Consider the following 20,930-nt stretch of genomic DNA (forward strand, 5'->3'; position numbering starts at 1 on the left):
CGGGATTGCCGGGTCGGAGTGGGGCTGGTGATGATCTCCATCACAGATGCCACAAGAGTCAAATGATGGGGAACATATAAAAGGAAGGGGCAGGAACTAACATTCTGTTCTGGCTCCATGCGTTTGTGGTTTTGAGAGACCCCGTGAAACTGCTGTCCACAGAAGATGTGCCAGTGTATGCCCGCCACGGTGTGTAGGAGAGCGCCTGTGCCCGTCAGCTTCCCGGCGGAGTCTAGACTCTGGTCCCTTTATTCCGCCTGACTTTGCCACACGGGTGCCAGTTTAGAGCTCACACCATCCCTTCTCCCTCCCCCCACAATATACAGACCCCTCCGTCCTGGCCTCCCAGTGCCTCACTTTTCTGTATTCAGGACCACTGGACAGTGAGTAGCGACCAGCTTTCTGAACGATCCCTTCCTCTGCCTCACATGTTCCCTTCGCTTGCCTGGGACGCTCGTGGTTCAGACTGGCTGACACCTCTGCCGCTTCCATCTTGTTTGCTTGCTCTCTCTACTTTTCAAATTGCCCCTTAATGTACAGCAGTTCCTTATTTTTGGCTCTCTGCTTTGGGTGACTTGAAAACTGGTTTCTTGTTTTAGGTGGTTCCATTGGGACTTTCTTCTCTGCCTGCGCTCCCTTTCATATAGTTTCTTGGCGGCAGCCCCTGCCGCCCCCGAAATTTCAGTGTGTCCTCTCTGAAAAAAATTTGGGGGCTTTCCATCACTATAAGTGGTGTTCTGGAAGTTGCTTCCTTTCACCGTAATTCTCTTACGGCTACTTTTCACCCAAATCGGCAGGCATTTTAGGAAGTACCCTTTGTTAGGAATAGTTGTCTTCATAATACCTTCCTTTGAACCTTAAGTCATTGGTGTTCCCTAGGAGAATGTGATTCATCTTTTTATTAGTTATTGACTGTCCCTGCAGTCGCCTCTATTTTTCCATCCGTCACCAGGTTTTGAAATCACTGTGTCTGCAGCACCAGCTGTGGGCCCAGCAGCGTCTAGTCAGACCTGCAGTTCAGACCTTTACCTAGGGCCTGTGTTGAGCTGGGCTTTGGATACCGTGCTGGCAGGGTAAGCGAGGACCCTGCCCTCACACAGTGTGTATGGCCCTTTACCTGTGTTGTCTTCTAAAACATTGTTGCTTTAAAAAATTTTTTTTATGTTTTTTTTTGAGAGAGAGACACAGAGCGTGAGCAGGGGAGGGGCAGAGAGAGAGACACACACACAGAATCTGAAGCAGGCTCCAGGCTCTGAGCTGTCAGCACAGAGTCCGATGTGGGGCTTGAACCCACGAAGTGTGCGATCATGACCTGAGCCGAAGTCGGACACTCAACCGACTGAGCCACCCAAGCACCCCAAAATGTTGTAGCTTTTAATCCTGTCTCCTGATTCTGTGGAATGTACAGATGAGAAACCGAGGCCCAGATCACACAACTCGTAAGTGGTAGAAAGGTGACTTCAGTCCAGACGGGTCTAACTCCAAACCCCATGTACTTTCCTTGTGTCTTGTGCCAGCCACATCTCTGTCTGATGTGGCTTCCAAGTTGCAAACACAAGATGGTGTGTGGTGGGCTAAGGCCAGAGAGACCCGGGATCCTCCGCTCAGGTACACACTTGGTGACATGTGTTTACCAGGAGGGGTCTGCTCTGTGCTAGCGCTTCAAGTGACCTTCCCTGCGTCCTGCAGCACTTCTCTGAGCCTTCGTTTCTGCTGTATGGTGGGGACTGGGGACATCTATGTCACAGGTGCTCCAGACAAAACACATAAAGGGAAGAAGGCAGGAACTGACATTCTCCTTTGACTCTATCTGAGAATGAATAAGGAAGTTCACTTTGCAAGTTGACTTTTAGGACCAAAGGGCCTCTTTTTAGAATAATTTTTTCCTTTCGTAAGGGTTTTTGTAGGTGTGGTGGGCGGGACACAAAGGACTAGTCACAGAGTGCAGGGTAAAGTGTTGCACGTCTGGACCACAGTATTCAAGGGTTAAACTTGGTTGACTTGATGGAATTTTTTAAAGAGTAGCTAGATCCCAGAGCCTGGGCCACCAGGTGAGGCTCCCTGGGGAACCTCTGTTTAGAAACTAATCCTAAACCATTGACTGGTTTGGAAACTGGAAAAGCAGAGCTCTTTCTGAATTCCTTAGGCCTTTGGAATTGCTAATGAATATGTGTCTAAATGTCCCTTGTAATCTGGCTGCTGCATCTGGCCTGTGAAACTGGTCTGTTGGGTTCAGAGTCTGGTTTGGACCAGTGATGAAATCTCGACTGCTGAACCAGATGCAGAGCTACCTAAACTGGTGTCTGCTCAGTTCAGGCCCTCTCTATCCCACAGCAAAAGGGAAATCATCCTTCTTCCTAAGTGCGAAATTGATGGTGAAGCCTTATACTTTACAAAAGTCCTTCTGATACATTTGTCTTTCTAACAGTGCTGTGAGGTAGATGCTTCCTTTTTCTTCCCATTTTGCAGATGAGACATTGAGACCGATAAAATAATTTGCCCATGATTCCCCATGCTGATGGAGTCAGGAGTTGAATTTGGGCCTTCTAACATGGGATCCCATATACTTTTCTGCCCCGTGGGAATGAGGTGGGATGTGTCCTGACTCAGGAAAGCTGTCTAGGAACCCCTTCTGGTCAGAAGTTATTTTTAAAAAATTTAATACAGTTTTTAAAACGTGTTCAAACCAGTTCAGCATGAGTGAGTATCTATTATATTCCCAGCACAGCATTAGACTCTTGGGGTATTGGAGGTGAGTGAAACAGTCCCGACTTTCAGGGAGCTGACATCTAAACAACCAGACAATACAAAGAGAAATGCAACAGAGGCCATAGCAGAGAAGCAAACTCCAAGTAGTGTTTTGAGCACTAAGGAAGGGAATTAGCAGTATCTTCACAGGACTTTGACATTTGAGCTGAGATGTCAGGGAAGAATGAACAGAACTTTACAAGGGAAAAGTGTCATGATGTTCTTTTTGACAGAGTTGGACCAAACTTGGGAGTTATTTGGCACGTTCTGGGAACATGTGATTCACCGTGGGATCAAGTTTCTCAAACTGTAATGTGTCTAAGAACCCACCAGGGTGCACCTCCTGAGATCTGAGTGTGGGAAGTCTGGGATGGCGCCCAGGAGGGACACCTAACTAGTGGAAAGGTGGATCAGAGGAATTTTCTTGTGGAGGTACCTTATAAGCTGAGGTCTTCAGGCTAGATAAAGGGGCAGGAGAGAGGAGTCATATTCTAGGCCGAGGGAACAGCCCTTTGGAAAGGCATTTGGGTGTGTGGGTGATTTACAGACTACAATCTTGATAACTGTGTTTGTTATCTTTCTCAAACACGGTTTTGACCCGGTCCCTCCCTCTTGTGCTTCAGTGTGCTCTGTATCAGTCTGGAGGCTGGGCGGTGAGCCGCAGAAACTGCGTCTGGCTAGCCTGAACAGAAAAGGAGTTTATTGGAAGGACAATGGTGCACGGACTGACCGGAAAGCTGCAGAGCCCGACTTGGAAAATGGGCCCGAACCAAGGGAGGCTCAGGAGCTAAGGATAGCCTTAGGGCAGCGTTAGGAGCTAAGGATAGCCTTAGGGTAGCATTAGGAGCTAAGGATAGGAGCTAAGGATAGCCCAGGGGCAACAGGGTTAGGACCCCACTGCGACAGTGATTTCTGACGGGCTGCTGCTCTCCTGGGTCACTCCAGCAAGAGTCATGCTCCTGGTGCGGGTATGCATGAATCAGGGCTGCCTGGTGGGAAGCGTCACCTGCCACCAAGACCACTCACGGGGGTTCTCCGAAAGGAAGAGCAGGGTGCTGATGGGAGGGTTGGGTTGAATGATGGACAAACAACGAAAGTGGCCAGTGTCCACTGCATTTTCTGTGCCTCTCCTTGCCTCCAAAATAAGATCCAATGCCTTATGGTGCCCTTAAGGCCTTTTAGAACATGACTGTAAGCCGCTCCACTTCTCTACTCTGTTGCACGTTCTCTGCCCTTCAGCAGCTTGCAGGGCATTTCCTGGTGGTGTGGTGGTTTTTCTCAGCCTGTTCCCTCTGTCTGCCATGACCTTCCTTCTCTCTTAACTCCTAAAACTCTTCATCCACTGCCTGACAGTGTGGATCAGTCCTTCCTCCACTCGCAGACAGCCTTTCCTTTCTTTTTTCTTTTTAAGTCTTTTTTATTCTTTAAGTAGGCTCCGTGCCCAATGTGGGGCCTGAACTCATGATCCCGAGACCAAGAGTCAGATGCTCCACCAACTGAGCCAGCCAGGCACCCCCTCTGACAGCCCTCTCTTTGTGAGGCACTTGTCTGTTCTTGCCCTTGTCACAGTGGATGAGAGTTGGTTGGGTTTTCCCTTTGAGATGGGAAGGTGGGGAGGGAACCACACCCCTTTGGAATCCTTGCCCTGGGCTGGGACCCATGCTAGGTGCTCAGCATCCTCCAGCCCCCAGCAACATAGCACACAGTGTCTGTGGGTGCTGGGTGGGTGTTCATAGCACAACTTCATAATCTGCTTTGCGAGTATTTGTTTTGTCCTTAGTCTCAGGGAGGGCAGTGAGTGGAAGGATGGGATGGTGGGTTGTTGGGGTCTTTCACCTTTGCCTGACTGGTTTTAGAACTGAACAAGGTTGAGATCCCCTGCTGTGGAGACTGTGCCCCCAGGAGAGTCGGGAGGGTGGTTCAGCTCGCACCTGACTTTGTTGACACTCGGTTGGTTATCTGGCACCATGAAGTGCGATGCCCTTGTCTTCTAGAACAGGACAATGCAGGATTGGTTCCTGGGAGTCTTGCTGTCCACATCTTGCTCACCTTTCAGTCTCTTGTTCCAGGAGAGTGAAAGAGCCGAGGTGCAGGGCGGGAGCAGGTGAAGACAGGAAATACAGGAAGACCTGAGATGACGCTCCTGCCCTTCCCGGGTGGGGGTTGTGGGCTCTCATTCATGAGCGAGGCACCTAATGAGCATCTGCCTGATGCCAGGGTCTGTTTGGTGACATCCATTCAATAATGGAGCCAAAGCATCTGTACAGGGTGGTGCCTGAGACTTGACCTCAAATTACAGCTCCACTACCTGCCGACTGGGTGACGTAGGACAAGTTCCTTAACCTCTCTGTGTCTCATTTTCGTTGTCAGTGCAGTGGAAGCGATAATGGTATCTGCCTCAAAGTGTTGTGAGATTAAATGAGGAAACCATGCAAAGCGCTTAACGCAATTGCTGACGCACAGTAAGAGCTTAGTAAATGTTAACAATTACTGTACTATTTTTATTATTGCTACTACTGATTGCCTCAAGATTTTTCTTATTCTCAGAGTCTAGTCCTGACCTCTTTCTAAGAGCAGACATTGCAAAGTCCTAAATGGAAAAAGAGGGACAGCCTTTCAAATGTGGGGTGCCAACAATCTGATGCCTCTAACTTGCCTGAGGATTGGGAGGCCTAGGTTCGCTGGCTGGGACCCAGGGTGGGGCTTTTGCATGGGTGGTGCGGCTGGCTGGCTTACTGACTGCAGCATTGTGAGGCCTGGGCCATGAGGCGGGGCATCCATGATGAAGGACTTCCGGAGAGGAAGCCCCAAGGTGTGGTTGTTGGGGCAACTTCTGGTGCAGGGTGCTTGTGAAAGGAGCACAGTCTTTGGAAGAGGAAGAGGAGGAGGTTCCTACCTCACTGCCGCTCGCTTGCCCACCTGCCTAAGACTGTGTGCAAAATCACCCCCTTTTTGGACTTGGACTTGTTTCTTCCTGTGTAACCACCACCATCACTTTTCAAGAACTTATGTGTCAGGCACTGTTCTAAGTACTTTACACGTATGGACTCTTTTTTTAAAAGAGGACTTGAAACCACCACTTCACAGGGTGATTTGAAGATATATACCACAGTATGTGTGAAAGTGCCAGCCAAGTGTTAAAAGCAAAAACAACTGGGAGACAGTGCTAATGAGGTTCTCTTTCAGTAAAAAACAAAAACAAAAAACATATTTAAACTTTGTGTATAAATATATACTCACACACAAACAGGTAAATAGCAGTAAAAATCAACAACAACAAAGGCTTTTTAAGCAACATGCTATCTATACAGGTTCTTCTTGCATTGTGCACCTCTTTATCTTAACACTTGGTGCCTGGCCCTGGCAGATGTTTGCACAGGGTTTCACCATCAGAGCATGTGCCTCTTTTGAAGCGTTTAGTTTTGTGTCTGGTGCATAGCAAACTCAGTTAATGTTTCTTGAATGCGTGTCTTAAAGGATGTGTCTTTACTGATTTAAAAAGACTGTTCTAGAAAGAGCATCTCGTCAAGGCAGAAAGTCTCATTTGGAGAATAAGTTAATCATTTGGGTAGGAAGGTGTGCTCACAAACAAATAGCCAGGCAAAAATATCTCTCCCCTGTTCCCTTGGTGAGTCAGTTACACGCATGCTTACCCTGAGATTAACCTTCCATTAGCTTTGAACTTAATATTGGAAGTAATGAGATGGATTACATAAGCACCCCCCTCGACACCCCTTCCCCCAAATTCTCCTTACTTTATTGTCACTCCAGGTCTCTCTTGCATCTTTCTCCCAAGTGGTGATGAGCATAACTATAAAATCTAAGAAATGTTTGTTTTGTAGAGGAAAATAGCATAGAGGAGAAGTTCAGACCTAAATACAATCTCAGTTCAAATCTTGGTTCAGCCACTTTGTAGTTTATGGGGGGGGGGGGGGGAGCTTGGGCAAGTTATTTAATTTATTTGAACCTTATTTTCCACACTTATTAATAATACTGGTCTCAGGGTTTATATAAAGTACTAAGTATCAGTGTGATAGCTATTACTGTGTTGTCCACACAGAATCAATATGAAATGAATTTGATTTTAGTCATAACCACCTCTGTAATTTTAAATAAAATGTAAATGTGATTTCCAGTTAGAAAATAAGTTTATTAGTTTTGTTGCAGAGTTATTTTTGCTTTTAAACATCAATAGCATGACCACTGACTTTTTTTCAGGGGTTAAATTAGAATCTAACCTGGAGATGACACCCTTTAGTGTTTGTTGTGTTAAAAAAAAACAATAACAACAACAACAACAACAAAAACAGGTGTCTGGTTGGCTCAGTTGGTTAAGCGTCCAACTCTTGATTTTGGTTCAGGTCATGATCTCATGGTTGTGGGATCAAGCCCAATGTTGGGCTCTGTGCTGGGTGAGGAGACTGCTTGGAATTCTCTCTCTCTCTCTCTCTCTCTCTCTCTCTCTCCCTCTCCCTCTCCCTCTCCCTCTCCCTCTCTCTCCCTCCACCCCCCCCTCCCCTCACCCTGTCCTCCCTCTGCCCCTTGTTCACTTGTTCTCTCTCTCTCAAAAAAAAAAAAAAAAAAAAAAAAAAATTATTATTTAAAAATTTAAAAAACAACACTGAAAGAATCAAATACATTTTATGTTCTAGATGTATGGACAGCAGTATATATGGACAGGAAAATAAATGTAAAATGTGTATATGTCAGAGTTTGGATTATTCCCATACTTACAAGAAAATTAGCCTCAGGGAGATTTTTTTTTTTCCAAAGGCAGCACAGCAATTACATTCACAGATTCATGGTTCGGTTTTGCTAATAGATAGCCAGGTCTTCTTCAGCCAGTACTCTTTGAACTTCTACTTGGGAATCCCTTTTTGGTTTGGCCTTCCAGTTAGTTCTTGGTTTAGCTTTTTTTTGATATTCTGCTTTTCTCCCTTAATATGATTCTTTGCCACACTTCCTTCACACTCTCCAGGAGGTGGCCTGTTTCCCAACGTGGACCACCTTTTAGAACCTCATATATAACCAGACCTTTTCTTTAATCAGTTTTCAGAAGATTCTCTTCATCAGTTGATGAAGTTATCCAGGTTTCTGTTTCAGCTATGCTGATACCCTCTCAAGTCGGAATTCAGCCCTGAGTTTGTGCTCAGAATGATACTTAATGCGTTCACACGTTAGGGGGTTCTGGGGAAGCCAGCAGCCCCCTTGTACAAACCAGCATGAGCAGCCGCTGAGCCAGAGGGATTTCTCTTCCTAGAACATTGTTGGATGACTCACTGTTCCTTCTTTAATAAAGAGAAGGACCAAGTTCATCACCATGAGCTATAGAATAACCTGTCATGATTTGATCCTGACTCCTGCCCAGCCCGGTGCCCTGGCAGTTGTCCATTCTCTTCAGCAGCCCACTGTGCCAGCTCTGTGCCTCCAAGCCTTGGTTTCTGAAATTCCCTGGGCCTAGAATTCCCTTTGTGTGCCCAGCAGCCTTCAGTCCAGTTCCCACAAGAGGCCGTTCCACCTGCACCTTCCCTGTGTCCTCCTTGCTGCTGTGATTGTGAATTTTTTATCATCTCTCTAGGCCAGCACACAGTGGGTGCTCCACACGTTTTAATCCTTTCGCATTTACATACCCACTTGACCAAAAGTAGAAGCTTTGCAGAAATAGCAGATTTGTCCAGATTTCCCAGGATAACCTGAATTTCAGAAATATCTTGTCCCATTGTGAGGTGACATGTCCCTTCCAGTTTTGGTTCAGAAAGCATAAATGCCATTTTTACAGATTGCATGAAAGTTGCTTTGGGGAGCATTTCAGTGAATTGATGCCAGTGTTTTTAACTGCCAGAATGGTTAGTACTTGGAGAAGTTTAGGGGAGTGGAAGATTTTGTCCATGTGCTTGTGAAGCATAATCTATAAGAAAAGCATTAAAAAATATACGTTCCTGTATGTAATGTGGCAAGATAAAATTTTTTGAATATTAAAAACCTACTCTTAGCTAACATATCATCAGCACATATCAGAGATTTGTTAACATTATTAATGAGAAAACCATCAGGATGACAAAGCTGGATCAAAAGAGAATGTAAGAAACTGATATTTACATAGTTTTTACAAAAAAGGATGCAGGAATAAGATTGCAAGTTTAGATGCAGAACTGGTTAACGTCCTACAGGGCAATACAAACAAAGTTTATCTTTTTTACCAGAGAGAAATCATTCGCAATCTAACAATTTTCTACAAGTGAACATCTAACTTTACCTAATCTGTGATAAATAGCAGGTCAAAACAAGTTTGTTTTGGGGTGCCTGGGTGGCTCAGTCGGTTGAGCGACTGACTTCGGCTCAGGTCATGATCTCACGGTTTGAGAGTTGGAGCCCCGCATCAGGCTCTGTGCTGATGGCTCAGAGCCTGGAGCCTGCTTCTGATTCTGTGTCTCCCTCTCTCTCTGCCCCTCCCCCTCATGCTCTGTCTCTCTCTGTCTCAGAAATAAATAAATATTAAATAAAAAAAAAAAACAAGTTTGTTTCCACAGAGCATCGGATGACCTTTAGTAGGCACGGTAGGTACTATTACCTGTACTATGACTCTATGACTTTAAAGGGACACAGTATGATATATATATATATATATATATATCTCCACACACAGACACTGCTTTGTTTTCAAGTTTTGGGTAATTTTTCTTAAATCATAATTGGGTTCAAGAGCTCAAAGATGGCTGGGTCTGAGGTAGAGAAGAGTCCTTGTTGAAAGTCATTTAAGTGGTTTTGAAATGGAATTATGGAATTCAGAAAGGAAGAGGGTGGTAAGGAGCAGAAAAGGTGTGCTATGGCAGTCACATTCAGGAAAGATCTCCTCCCCAACTCCCCTCCCCCCACAAAGGCATGTACGGATAAAAGGAGGGGGTATTTTTCCCCCAGGTGGATGATGAGCAAAGGTGAGTGGGAAGTGAAATTCCTAGGAGTAGGAGGGAGCAGTTGGCAGGAAGTTTTGAAACTTGCGTTTAAGAGATTTGATTTGATTTGAAAGACTGTTGGACCAACAAGATACTCACAGAAGACACTTGTCACTGGGTAGGAGGCTGTGGTTGAAATCAAGGCAGAGTATGGAAGCGAAGCAAAGAGATAACTGTGATACCATGAAAAGAGGCTTGCCAGGAGTTCATAGTAAACTTAGGGCAGAGGGAAGAAGAAGAAAGAACAGTTGAAGGGGTGCTGAAGATCACTCTCCTGGTTGAAACTGAGAGCTGGCTCGGGTCTCCTGCTGTGTTGGACCAGAGAGTTCAGGACTGGCCAGCTGGGACTTTTTGAGGCTGCCCCTAACATCCAGCTGGGCAGATAGGAAGAGAGCGATATAGGGAGAGGAGACCAGAAGACCATTTGAGAATGACTTTGGCTTCCCTTTGTGCTTTCTTTTTCTCTTAATTTTCAGATGTTTTATTTTATTATGTAATACTTGATATATGCAGTGACACATTTCTGTGTTATGAAACACAGGCATTTGAGAACCCCCACCTCCCTGCCCAATTTTCTTTTGTGGTTTCTTTGCCAGTAAAAAGAGTTTACTCATCCCTCGCTTAAAATATAGGATGCCTGAGTCACTAGTTTGCCATCCTGTGTCATTCAGCCCTCCTCCAGACTCCCTGTCCCCCAGGAAGGTGACCCAGAATCCCCTTGAAGTGTATGATGCTGTCCCTGTGCTCTGAGTGTTTTAGCAAATGTGCCCCCTGGTGTTTGAAGTGAATTTAGGCACCCGGTTGCCTGTGATAAGTGTCCCTATGTTCCTTATATTCTTGCATTTCAGGGTTTCTGCGTTGATGGGTTTAGCCAACAGCCCAGTTCTTGAACTGCTCTCCTGGGTGACCTGAATGGGAGTAACTAACGTTTCAGGTCCCGAGAACGCAGTGGTGATCACAGATAGCAAAATGGAGGAAGGAAAAGTTATCTATTGACCCTCAGGTGTGATACTGGTTTGATTTTTTTTTTTTTGATTCTAGGAGGGAAGATAAGATCTTCAGCTTGAAAGCAGGATACTTGTTTCTTAAGCGCACTTGTTGTGAATTAACTTTTGTGATTACCTCCCTCTCGCTCACTGGTTGTGGTCCATCTGATTCCCATCAGCCTGCAAACATCATATGCCATACTTATTTCTGTGTTCTTATGCCTGTTGGCCAGATCCAGTGTGAAAGATTAAATGAACAACACATGAAGAAAGTTTAGGTGAATATCCTTACAATCTTTGGGATGAGGGACTTTTTAAGTGTAACACAAAAACCATGTCATTTCATTACACAATATTAGCATTTATATGCAGTCAGTTCTGCCATAATGCAACATATACCTTCATTAAAAATCACTGCACTAAGCAAAACTGTGTAACACAAACCATAGGGCTTATGGGGAAAATGAGATTCGGGTTACAACGCTCAAAATCTTTAGAGGTGACCAAAAAAAGATAGAGAAAATAAAAAGACTAAGAGCTAGGGAAGGAACCTAATAAAACAGCTCTGTTTTACAGATATGAAGTGGCTAAGAAGTACATAAATACCACAATAAATAGGGCCCCTTGCCTTTAAAAAGACCTGAGGTTTGCTTGTGGAACTGGGCGTTAGAAGTCACAGCCTCTGAGTTACTATGAAGTGACGGACGGAGGGCTGTGTGCCATCTGATGTACAGTGCTGTGGGGCTCTCCCAAACCATCACGTTCTATCCATCATGGCTGACACGGAATACTTTTCATATTTTATTAAGTAAAGGGAGGAGGGTACAAAATAACATCTTCAGTGTGACCCCTTTTTTGTAAAACTGCTCACACACACATGCATGCTTGTGTAGAAAGGACACATGGAAACATTGACAGTGGATGTCTCAGGGAGGTGGAATGGCTGGGTGACTTTTTCATTTAATTCTTTTCTGGAATTTTCTATGGTGAATGTTACTTTTACAGTTTTATTCTATTTTTAATTTTTTTACGTTTATTTATTTTGAGAGAGTGTGCACATGCACAAGCGGGGGAGGGGCAGAGAGAAGGAGAGAGAGAATCCCAAGCAGGCTCCGCATCATCAGCACAAAGCCCAATGTGGGGCTTGAACTCACGAGCTTGAAATCATAACTTGAGACTGGATCAAGGGTCCTACACTAACCGACTGCACCACCCAGGTGCCCCACTTTTATAATTTTAAAAAAGACAGTTACGTTCAAACATTATCTAACACAAGGTGGGTAATAAATACAAAATATAAGAATAAATGACCTACTTTGTAAAATGGTGCTCTCAGCACCTAACTGGGCTAAGTAGCAAATGGCCACTAAAGGATTGTTGGCTGACTGCAGTTTGGAGGCCATGTTACCTCATTTGGGGCTTTAAATTCTTTATTCCTGACCAAAGTTAATCTGCCCAGATTTCAGGTCACCTCACTCTCAGGTAGATCCTGCTAGCTGGGCTGGACAGAGTGCTTTATGTTACCTCCAGGTTGCAAGCTCCATTAAGTGCGTGTGAACTTGGGGTGTCTTTGGATGAGGCTCCAGAGTTGTTGCAATGCACAGGTGATAGCTGCAGCCTCTGATTTTGGTTACCTGCTTTTAAAGGGACCAAAACCCAGGTGTAGTTTCTTGGGGCCCAGGTTACTTTATTAAGCAAACATCCCTTTAAGAAGCACCTAAAAAACAGGAGTGTGGGGGCACTTGGGTGGCTCAGTCAGGCTCCTGACTTCTGGCTTCGGCTCAGGTCCTGATCTCACAGTTCATGAATTCAACCCCTGCCTTGGACTCGGTGCTGGCAGCGCAGGGCCTGTTTGGGATTCCCTCTCCCTCTCTCTCTCTCTGCCTCTCCCCTGCTGGTGCGTTCTCTCTCGCTCTCAAAAATAAATAAATAAACTGTAAAAAACATAGGGGTTACCTGGGTGGCTCAGTCAGTTAAGTGTCCGACTTCAGCTCAGGTCATGATCTCAAGGTTCATGAGTTTGAGCCCCACATTGGGCTCTCTGCTGTCAGTGTAGAGCCTGCTTCAGATCCTCTGTCCCCCTCTCTCTCTGCCCCTCCCCTGCTCTCTCTCTCTCTCTCTCTCAAAAAATAAACTAAAACAAAAAACAAAAGAAAAAACCAGGACTGTGGCTTAGTTGGAGATGGTAACCGCCAGGAACATCGGTACCAGGTAAGCTACAGTTTGCAGGCCTGGAGCTCCAAGGAGACCCAAGTTGGCTGGCCCTCCACTCACCATGCAGGTTCTGGAACTTCATTTTTCTTTTTTTTTCTTTAAACATCCAGTTATTCTTTTTTTTTTTTTTTTTTAACATTTATTTATTTTTGAGACAGAGAGAGACAGAGCATGAACGGGGGAGGGACAGAGAGAGAGGGAGACACAGCATCGGAAGCAGGCTCCAGGCTCTGAGCCATCAGCCCAGAGCCCGACGTGGGGCTCGAACTCATGGACCGCGAGATCGTGACCTGGCTGAAGTCGGACGCTTAACCGACTGCGCCACCCAGGCGCCCCAACGTTTATTTATTTTTGAGACAGAGAGAGACAGAGCATGAACGGGGGAGGGACAGAGAGAGAGGGAGACACAGCATCGGAAGCAGGCTCCAGGCTCTGAGCCATCAGCCCAGAGCCCGACGTGGGGCTCGAACTCATGGACCGCGAGATCGTGACCTGAGCTGAAGTCGGACGCTTAACTGACTGAGCCACCCAGGTGCCCCTGGAACTTCATTTTTCAAAGCCCCATAAAACCTGTGCCTTCTCCAGGCCTCCCTTTTCTGGGTTTCATGGCTCTCGGTGGAAATGAGAGCCTGTGTGATTGCAGCACTCCAGTGATCGGAGTGGGGAACACGAGGCATTACGATGCTCCCACAGGGTACAGCCTGGAGCTTTAGCGCAAAACTGCACCCGGGGTGGGCCTCCTGCGCCCTGGTTCTCCAGGCCTCGTTCCGGTTGGCAGGGCCTCCCCGTCTCTGTCACTGCAGACCAGATGGGGTTCCGGGGAGGCCTGGTGTGCCCTGCTGGAGCAGGGGCTCAAAGAGCCTCTTCCCATTACTTCTTCCTTCAAACGTTTGGTCTTAATGGGCCCCTCTGCGCCACTCAACCCAGTGCCTGTCTGCCTGGCTGCAGATAACACCACTGGAGCTTGTCGTGTGGGGGTTGAAAAGAATTTATTTTTTTAATTTAAGCAGTTGCATCCCATCTGCCTACACACTCTTAACCTGCTTTGTGAACAAGCTTTGTGACCTTTGCAGGTTACTTCACTGTGTCAGCCCCTGCCTTTCTCCACGAAAGGCTTTGGAGAGCACTCAACCAGATGGGATCGGGGAGCCAACTGCCCAGGCAGTAGGTGCTCTGGAATTGCCACTAATAGGGACCTTTGTAAGGGTCTGCCCTTTGCCAAGCACTTTGTACAAATTATCTTTGTTAATCCTTACAACAAAGAAACGGAATGAGTATTCTTTTTCTTTTTTAATTTTTTTAATGTTTATTTTTGAGAGAGAGAGTGCGTGCAAGCAAGCAGGGGAGGGGCAGAGAGAGGGAGGGAGACACAGAATCTGAAGCAGGCTCCAGCCTCTGAGCTGTCAGCACAGAGTACAACACAGGGCTCAAACTCACGAACCATGAGATCATGACCTGAGCTGAAGTGGGGTGCTTAACCTACTGAGCCACCCAGGCGCCCCCTGAGTGAGTATTCTTAAGGCAGCCTTTTGTGGTGAGGAAGCCAGGATGTAGAAGGGTGACTTACCCTTCACACACTAGGTGGCCTCCTGAGACCCACCTAGTACCAAAGCCCATGCCCACCTACCAGACCTCTGGCCTCTCTTGCCTTGTGTCCACCTTAGCTTTCTATGGATGTGATGTTCTTTTGGCTCACAAACCAGGCCTCTGTGTTGATTCCCCAGAGTTGGGATTTTTATGGGAACTCTGGGAAGCTCAGCAGATTACTAGGTTTCTCTTAAGCATTTTCTTAAAAATTTTTTAGAAATCTTGTGTTGTCCTTGGAATGTGTCAGCACTAAATTGTGTTTTGTTTAAATTTTGTGCTGAGTTTCAGGACATTTCTTAGTTTAATTCCTGGACGAGGAATTGGAATTGGTTGGTACCAGTTACAACGTGGCAATGTGCCCATTTCTCCCTCCCACATACAACAGGCTGAGTGTAGAGGGGACGCGGCAGAGTGTTGAGGTGTTGGTAAATAGTACCACTACGTAGTCATTTAATCTTACGAGATGCTGTTTTGCCAGCAGGTCGAACTGCTGAGCTTCAGTCCTGTATGGTCACCCTGGAAACCCCAGTAGCTTTCTGCTTGCCTAACATAAGATTCTTTGTAGCCCAGACCCGCTACCTCCGTATATGAGCGTGTACACACACACTGTTAAAGACCTGGGACGTTCTTGCTGGTGGACAGTTTGGGGGAGTGAAAAGAAGTAGTGGCTTTTTTTGGTTTGTGTTTGGTTTGGGGAATTTTGGTGACTAAGAGCATCGTGCGGCCTTGAATGTTTAGAGAGGGGGGTGTACAGTTCAGGGGCAAGCAGTAGCCACTTAGGGACGTACTGGAAGGGGGAGGAAGTGAAGACAGTGGAAAGAACTGTATGTCTGAAAATACCTGGGACAAAGCCGAGGCCCCAGACTTCTAATGGGGACCAGCCCTAAAGGGAGGAAGGAGTCGTGATATGACTTGTTAGTTGTGGATTAACTTGGGTTTGGGCAAGTTTTGAGGAGGACGAATTAGGGTAAGAGGCCCTGGAGGCAGGCTTGAGGCCCTTTGGGCTGGGAACTTAGGGGTCCCAGGTACTTAGAGCATGATCTGGACAGGGGCCATGGCTTCCAGGTGGACATCCCCTTGGTCTCACAGACTCCTTGCCCAGAGAGAAGGGACACAACCAGGGGAGTATCAGGGTGGGCCCCCTAGAGCATAGAGCCCAAGGCTGGGGTTGCTCTGCCCTGACCTGGCAATGCATGCACCGTGGTGCAGTGGAAGAACAGGAAGCTGGGAGGCAGAGAACTGGTTCTAATCCTCGCTGGGCCCTGATGAGCTGTGGGACCTTGGCCAAGTTATTTCACTGTTGTGGACTTCATATATGATCTTTCCATCCACTCCACTCCTAACGATCCATGACTTCATCATCCCTGGGTGTTCCTCAGGGTACCAGCAGTGCCCAGGGATGTACGTTTATTGGAGAGAAGGCCCAGAGCTTAACCTGTGGTGAGGAGGGAGGGCAGCCTGGGGTGAGAGCCTGACTCCCGCATTCCTGCTCTGCCGCGGAGAGCAGTGCCAGAGACTGGAGGTGCTCCAAAGCCTTAAGACAGCCACTACCCACTTCCTGCCCCAGTGTCCCAAACTGTAAGATGAGACCAGCAATAACTTCCAAAAGCAATACTCACCCAGCACAGAGATAGCTCCTGTTTGGCCTGACTGATCAGGAAAGTTGGTAGAAAGGGCCTGGAGGTAGGGTGGGGAGACAGAACATCCAAGAGATGAAGTCCTGCCCTATTGCCGCGTGGTTTGCCATCTTAGCCCAGGTGGTTCACCTCCTAAGAGGAAGGGGGAGGTTTCCCCGACCCATTTCTGCGAGGGCCATGGGAACACCTTTTGATTTGCAGGCCTCCATTTCTTAAGCAAATTTGAAAGTTGCTAGATGTTTTGGATGGCAATAGAATGACCCCTTTTTATTTATTCACAGAGATGCTGCAGTTTGTCAGCAATCAAGTTGGAGAGTTCCCTGACTTGTTCTCCGAGCAGCTGTGTGGCTCCTTCCCCAGTGGCAGCGGGGGTGGCGGCAGCGGTGGCAGCAGTGGTGGCAGCGGCAGTGGCAATGGCGGGGGTGGAGCCGTGGACCCCTCCCTGCAGCGGTCCTTCAGCCAGGTCCCTCTACCTTCCTTCTCTCCCTCGGCCGCTTCCCCCCAGGCTCCAGCCCTGCAGGTCAAAGTTCCCCCCACTGCAGTTCCCACCCCACCCAGGGCAACTCCCGTTCTTCAGCCCCGCCCCCAGCCCCAGCCCCAGCCTCCAGCTCAGCTGCAGCAGCAGACGGTGATGATCACCCCGACATTCAGCACGGCTCCCCAGACAAGGATCATCCAGCAGCCTCTGATATACCAGAATGCAGCTACCAGCTTTCAAGGTGATTCAGAAGTCAGATACCATAGTGACTGGTTGGTTCAAAAGTTTATGTGCCAGTTTGCAGACCTTCTGAGGCAAATTGTTCCGTCCTTTTGGGGATGACAGAATCCATCGGTTTGGTCCCTGTCTGAAGGAGTTTTTGGTAACGGGCAGGGAGGACAGTGGGTACAAGAACCGTTCACATTCTGCCTCTTCAGATACCTTAATATCTATTGTGCCTGCTTCAAGGATACTTGGTCGAAGAATCTAACAAGCATAGTAGACACAGGGCTGTGCTGGTAACTAGAGCTACAGGCTGGAATACAATGAGTCTAGAAACTGACCCAAGCACCAGCCAGCCCTTGGCACCTATAGATTGAGAACCATTCATTCGGCAAACATCTCCTGAGCACGTGCTACAGAGAATATATGACTCATAGCAGGTGTTAGGTCTCCGTGCAGCAGGCCTCATACTAGGCCTTCCGTGGGCGGGGGGGCTGAGTGAGTGGCTTTCTCTGCTGTGCTTTGCCCAGTGCCTTTGCATCAGATTTCCCTCCGACCCTTTGGGGAGCCCTGGGCGGGATTGGTATTACTCTGAATTTCAAAGGCTCTGACAGTTCTCCTATGTGCTTCGGGGGGTTTAGGGGCTGTGGGGAGGCAGCAAAGCAAAGAGCTGAGACCGTCATCCCAAAGTGCATTTTCCATTCTTTTCATGAGAGGAAGTGAAGCCCCATGGAGTTGTTGGTTCTCTGTATCTATGAACTCCCTTGCTGGGTGCAGTCATTTGCTGATTAGCTCCCCTCACCTCCACCCTAGCACCCAGAGCAATAAAATAATCTGTTCTGGTTCTCTCAGAAATTGATGCAGCTCTCATGGAATGTTCTTGTTATCTAGATTAGCTTGTAAATGGTCGTGCACATCTTCTTCAGCAGCAGGTGGGGAGTCGGGAGCGTTCTGAGGCACCCTGTCCTCGGTTATTACTGCAGCTACAGTGACAACAGCGTGCATTTCTTGTCCATGTGACTTTTCCCTCCTCTTCTCCCAAGTCCTTCAGCCTCAAGTCCAAAGCCTAGTGACATCCTCCCAGGTGCAGCCAGTCACCATCCAGCAGCAGGTGCAGACGGTGCAGGCCCAGCGGGTGCTGACGCAGACGGCCAATGGCACGCTGCAGACCCTTGCCCCGGCCACGGTACAGACAGTTGCTGCCCCCCAGGTGCAGCAGGTCCCGGTAGGTGGCTGGTGAGGACCCAGGGAGGCACCGGTTGGGGCTGGTCTTTGGTTGAAGGTGTGGTCCACTTACTCAGAAGGACCAGCGGAGTGTAAGGGAGCAGCATTTGGGGTGCCTGGGCCCTGTGAGGCACCAGTGAGCTCGGAATGGAGACCTGGCTAAGGTCTCATCTGTAAGTGTAGACTGGCCCTCACAGCCTCCGTAAATGCAGGTGGATTGTGATATTTAAGCATCCGATGGGTGTAAAACTGGAAAGAGGTGTGCTAAGATATTTCTGAGTCATGTATCATAATGGACCATATTTTCTTATTACCAAGGTCATTAATTAATCTTTGGAAAAAAAAAAAATCCAGGTTCTTCCTTTCTGCTTCTCAGCCATGTTCCTGGCTTTCCTGAGTTTGTTCAAAATCGGACCTCCCTCCCCTCCACCACCCCCCACTCTGCCCCTGCCAGGTGCTGGCACTGCCGTCTTCGAAGCCTTTCACCCTTAAAACCCAGGACCCTCTTTAGCTATACTCTTTCTCCGTCTCAACCCAGTAATCAAGTTGTGTTCTCAGTTTTGGGAACATGTTATTTTTTCATTCTTTCCCGGAGGGAGTCTCTGTGTAGTAAGAAAGTAAAGCAAAATAGAAAAATAATACTGCCTTCCTTTTCCTTTTCTTCATTCTCCATCCAGGTCCTGGTACAGCCTCAGATCATCAAGACAGATTCCCTTGTTTTGACCACACTAAAGACAGATGGCAGCCCTGTCATGGCCGCAGTCCAGAACCCAGCCCTCACCGCCCTCACCACCCCCATCCAGACAGCTGCCCTTCAAGTACCAGTAAGAGTTGCCTTCCTCCCTGTCCTCCCTTCTCCCCTCTCCTCCTCCTTTCTTGGAGGCATTAGGCCTCAGAGATGTTAACAAAGCCTCTACACAGGGTGGGCAGGTGCAGAAGCTCCATGGAATGTGTCACATTGCAAATATACCCCCTTTTAGTCTTTTTTAACTCCCGGTTCCTGGGCAGCACCTCTATACAGGGCCATCAGTATGGAGGACTCTTAGGTCCTGCTGATGGCGTTTTGGCTTCTGAAGGACCCCCAGGCCCACCAGGCAGGGAGGGGCTCCAAGGTGAGGGACATGGAAGGCACCCATCCTTGAGTTGTAGGGCCACAGCTATTTTCAGCGTCTTGCGGCAGGAGAGTCCAATAGAGTCAAAGGTGATCAGAATTTGGAAGTAAGTTTTCTTCATAGAAGCCAAGAACTGGAAACAGCCCACATGTCCAGAAAGAGCTATTGATACATACAGCTGCTGAACCTCAGAAACAGTGTGTTGAGCAAAAAGATGCCTGTCACAAAAGAATTCATGCTGATGATTCCATTTATATGAAATTCAAGAAGAGGGAAAACTAAGCTGTGGCGATAGAGGTCAGAGCAGTGACTGCAAGAGGGAGAAGGGACAGGCGAAACTGAAAAGCACAAGAGAACTTTCTAAGGGGATAGAAATGGTCTGTGTCTTGGTCTGGATTATCTTAGTTACACGTCATATCCAAACATAAAACTCGTCACACACTTAAAGTGTGTGTTTTTTATTATGTGTGAATTATTTCTTAATGAGTGGTGAAGTTGAGTGGCTTCTTATTTGTTCATTGGCCGTTTGGATATTGAGGTCGTTTAGTGAAGAAGATAAAACTAAAATTAGTAAAAATAGAAACAGAGGAAAGCAGAGCTGAGGGGGAAGGAGGAAGGCCTCTACAGTTGGCCTGCTTATCTAATAGGATGGCTCTGTCAGTTCTGCCCTTGTGCATTTTGATGGCCAAATTATATTAGGAAATGCAGCAAGTGACTGCACTGTCATATGAAAGGAAAAGATGTATCCCACACCAAGAGTAAGTTTTCCTTATATACGAGCTCAGAGGTGGTTAATGGTTTGCCCGAAGGGCAGAAATCATATGACTTGTTTCAGGTACCCCTAGATCAAAGGTTGAAACCTATTTATCCATGTTAATCCTATTGTGGTGTGGTTTGTTGACAGTGGTTCTGAAAGGGGCCTAGTAAGTAAGGTACCATGGCTCCTGCAGCTTCCTGGGGCCTGACTTAATTGAGGAGAGGGGTCAGACCAGGCAATGCCACATGGCCAAGGCCAGCAGGTTTGTGCTGTGAAGTTGCTTTACTCAGACTGACCACGGGGTAACTCTGCCCCATGTCTGTGCTTGTTCTAGACTCTGGTGGGCAGCAATGGGACCATTTTGACCACAATGCCTGTGATGATGGGGCAAGAGAAAGTGCCCATTAAGCAGGTACCGGGGGGAGTCAAGCAGTTGGAGCCCCCCAAAGAAGGAGAAAGGCGGACGACTCACAACATCATTGAGAAGCGGTATCGCTCCTCTATCAATGACAAAATCATCGAGTTGAAAGACCTGGTCATGGGGACGGATGCCAAGGTAGGTGCCAAGCAAAATGGTATTTCATGTCCCACCATTTGCCCTCCACTGGTCTTTACTGTGGGAATTTTGGAAGACCCAGATCCAGTGAGTGAACATCAGGATGGTTTAGAGGTGCTTTCTTATTAATTAAAGCATCTTGGGGTTTTTTCAAGATTATAAAATATTAACCAACATAAGGGAACTGTTGGGGATTGGAAAGGCAGTGACCTGCCTAGACCTTTGAGACTGCTTTGCAGTGATCATGGGTCCCTGTAGCCCAGGCAGAGGACTGCCCCCTGCTCACCAGCAGGCAGATGCAGGACCGTGTGTACCGTGGAGTCGGCTGGTGGCGTTGCCACCGTATGTTTAATTGTGTTCAGGGCTGGTTAGCAATACCGTACCTTTGAGGGAGGAGACAAAATGGAGATTGGGTCTTTAACAGCAAATAGAGGACATAGATTTTTCATTATTTCT

General features: G+C 47.3%; 2 protein-coding genes across 4 annotated transcripts in view; both read left to right on the plus strand.

The window, feature by feature from the left end:
- CCDC134 (coiled-coil domain containing 134) overlaps positions 1-10,733 on the plus strand; it is a 38,320-nt gene extending 27,587 nt beyond the window's left edge. Inside the window, exon 8 of the mRNA XM_045464637.1 lies at positions 10,081-10,733. Within this exon, the coding sequence (XP_045320593.1) occupies positions 10,081-10,087 (7 nt within the window). The 3' untranslated portion in view covers positions 10,088-10,733. The remainder of the gene's footprint in view (positions 1-10,080) is intronic.
- SREBF2 (sterol regulatory element binding transcription factor 2) overlaps positions 1-20,930 on the plus strand; it is a 59,127-nt gene that overhangs the window by 7,665 nt on the left and 30,532 nt on the right. For 2 of the 3 annotated variants that reach the window (XM_045464629.1, XM_045464630.1), the window contains exons 2-5: positions 16,407-16,844; positions 17,869-18,050; positions 18,727-18,873; positions 20,253-20,474. In XM_045464629.1, coding sequence (XP_045320585.1) covers positions 16,407-16,844; positions 17,869-18,050; positions 18,727-18,873; positions 20,253-20,474 — 989 coding nt within the window. Of the gene's footprint in view, positions 1-10,742; positions 10,966-16,406; positions 16,845-17,868; positions 18,051-18,726; positions 18,874-20,252; positions 20,475-20,930 lie in introns of those variants that run through there. The other variant, XM_045464632.1, reaches the window with a different exon arrangement.

The sequence above is a fragment of the Leopardus geoffroyi genome, chromosome B4, assembly GCF_018350155.1.
Source record: "Leopardus geoffroyi isolate Oge1 chromosome B4, O.geoffroyi_Oge1_pat1.0, whole genome shotgun sequence".
Classification (NCBI taxonomy): domain Eukaryota; kingdom Metazoa; phylum Chordata; class Mammalia; order Carnivora; family Felidae; genus Leopardus; species Leopardus geoffroyi.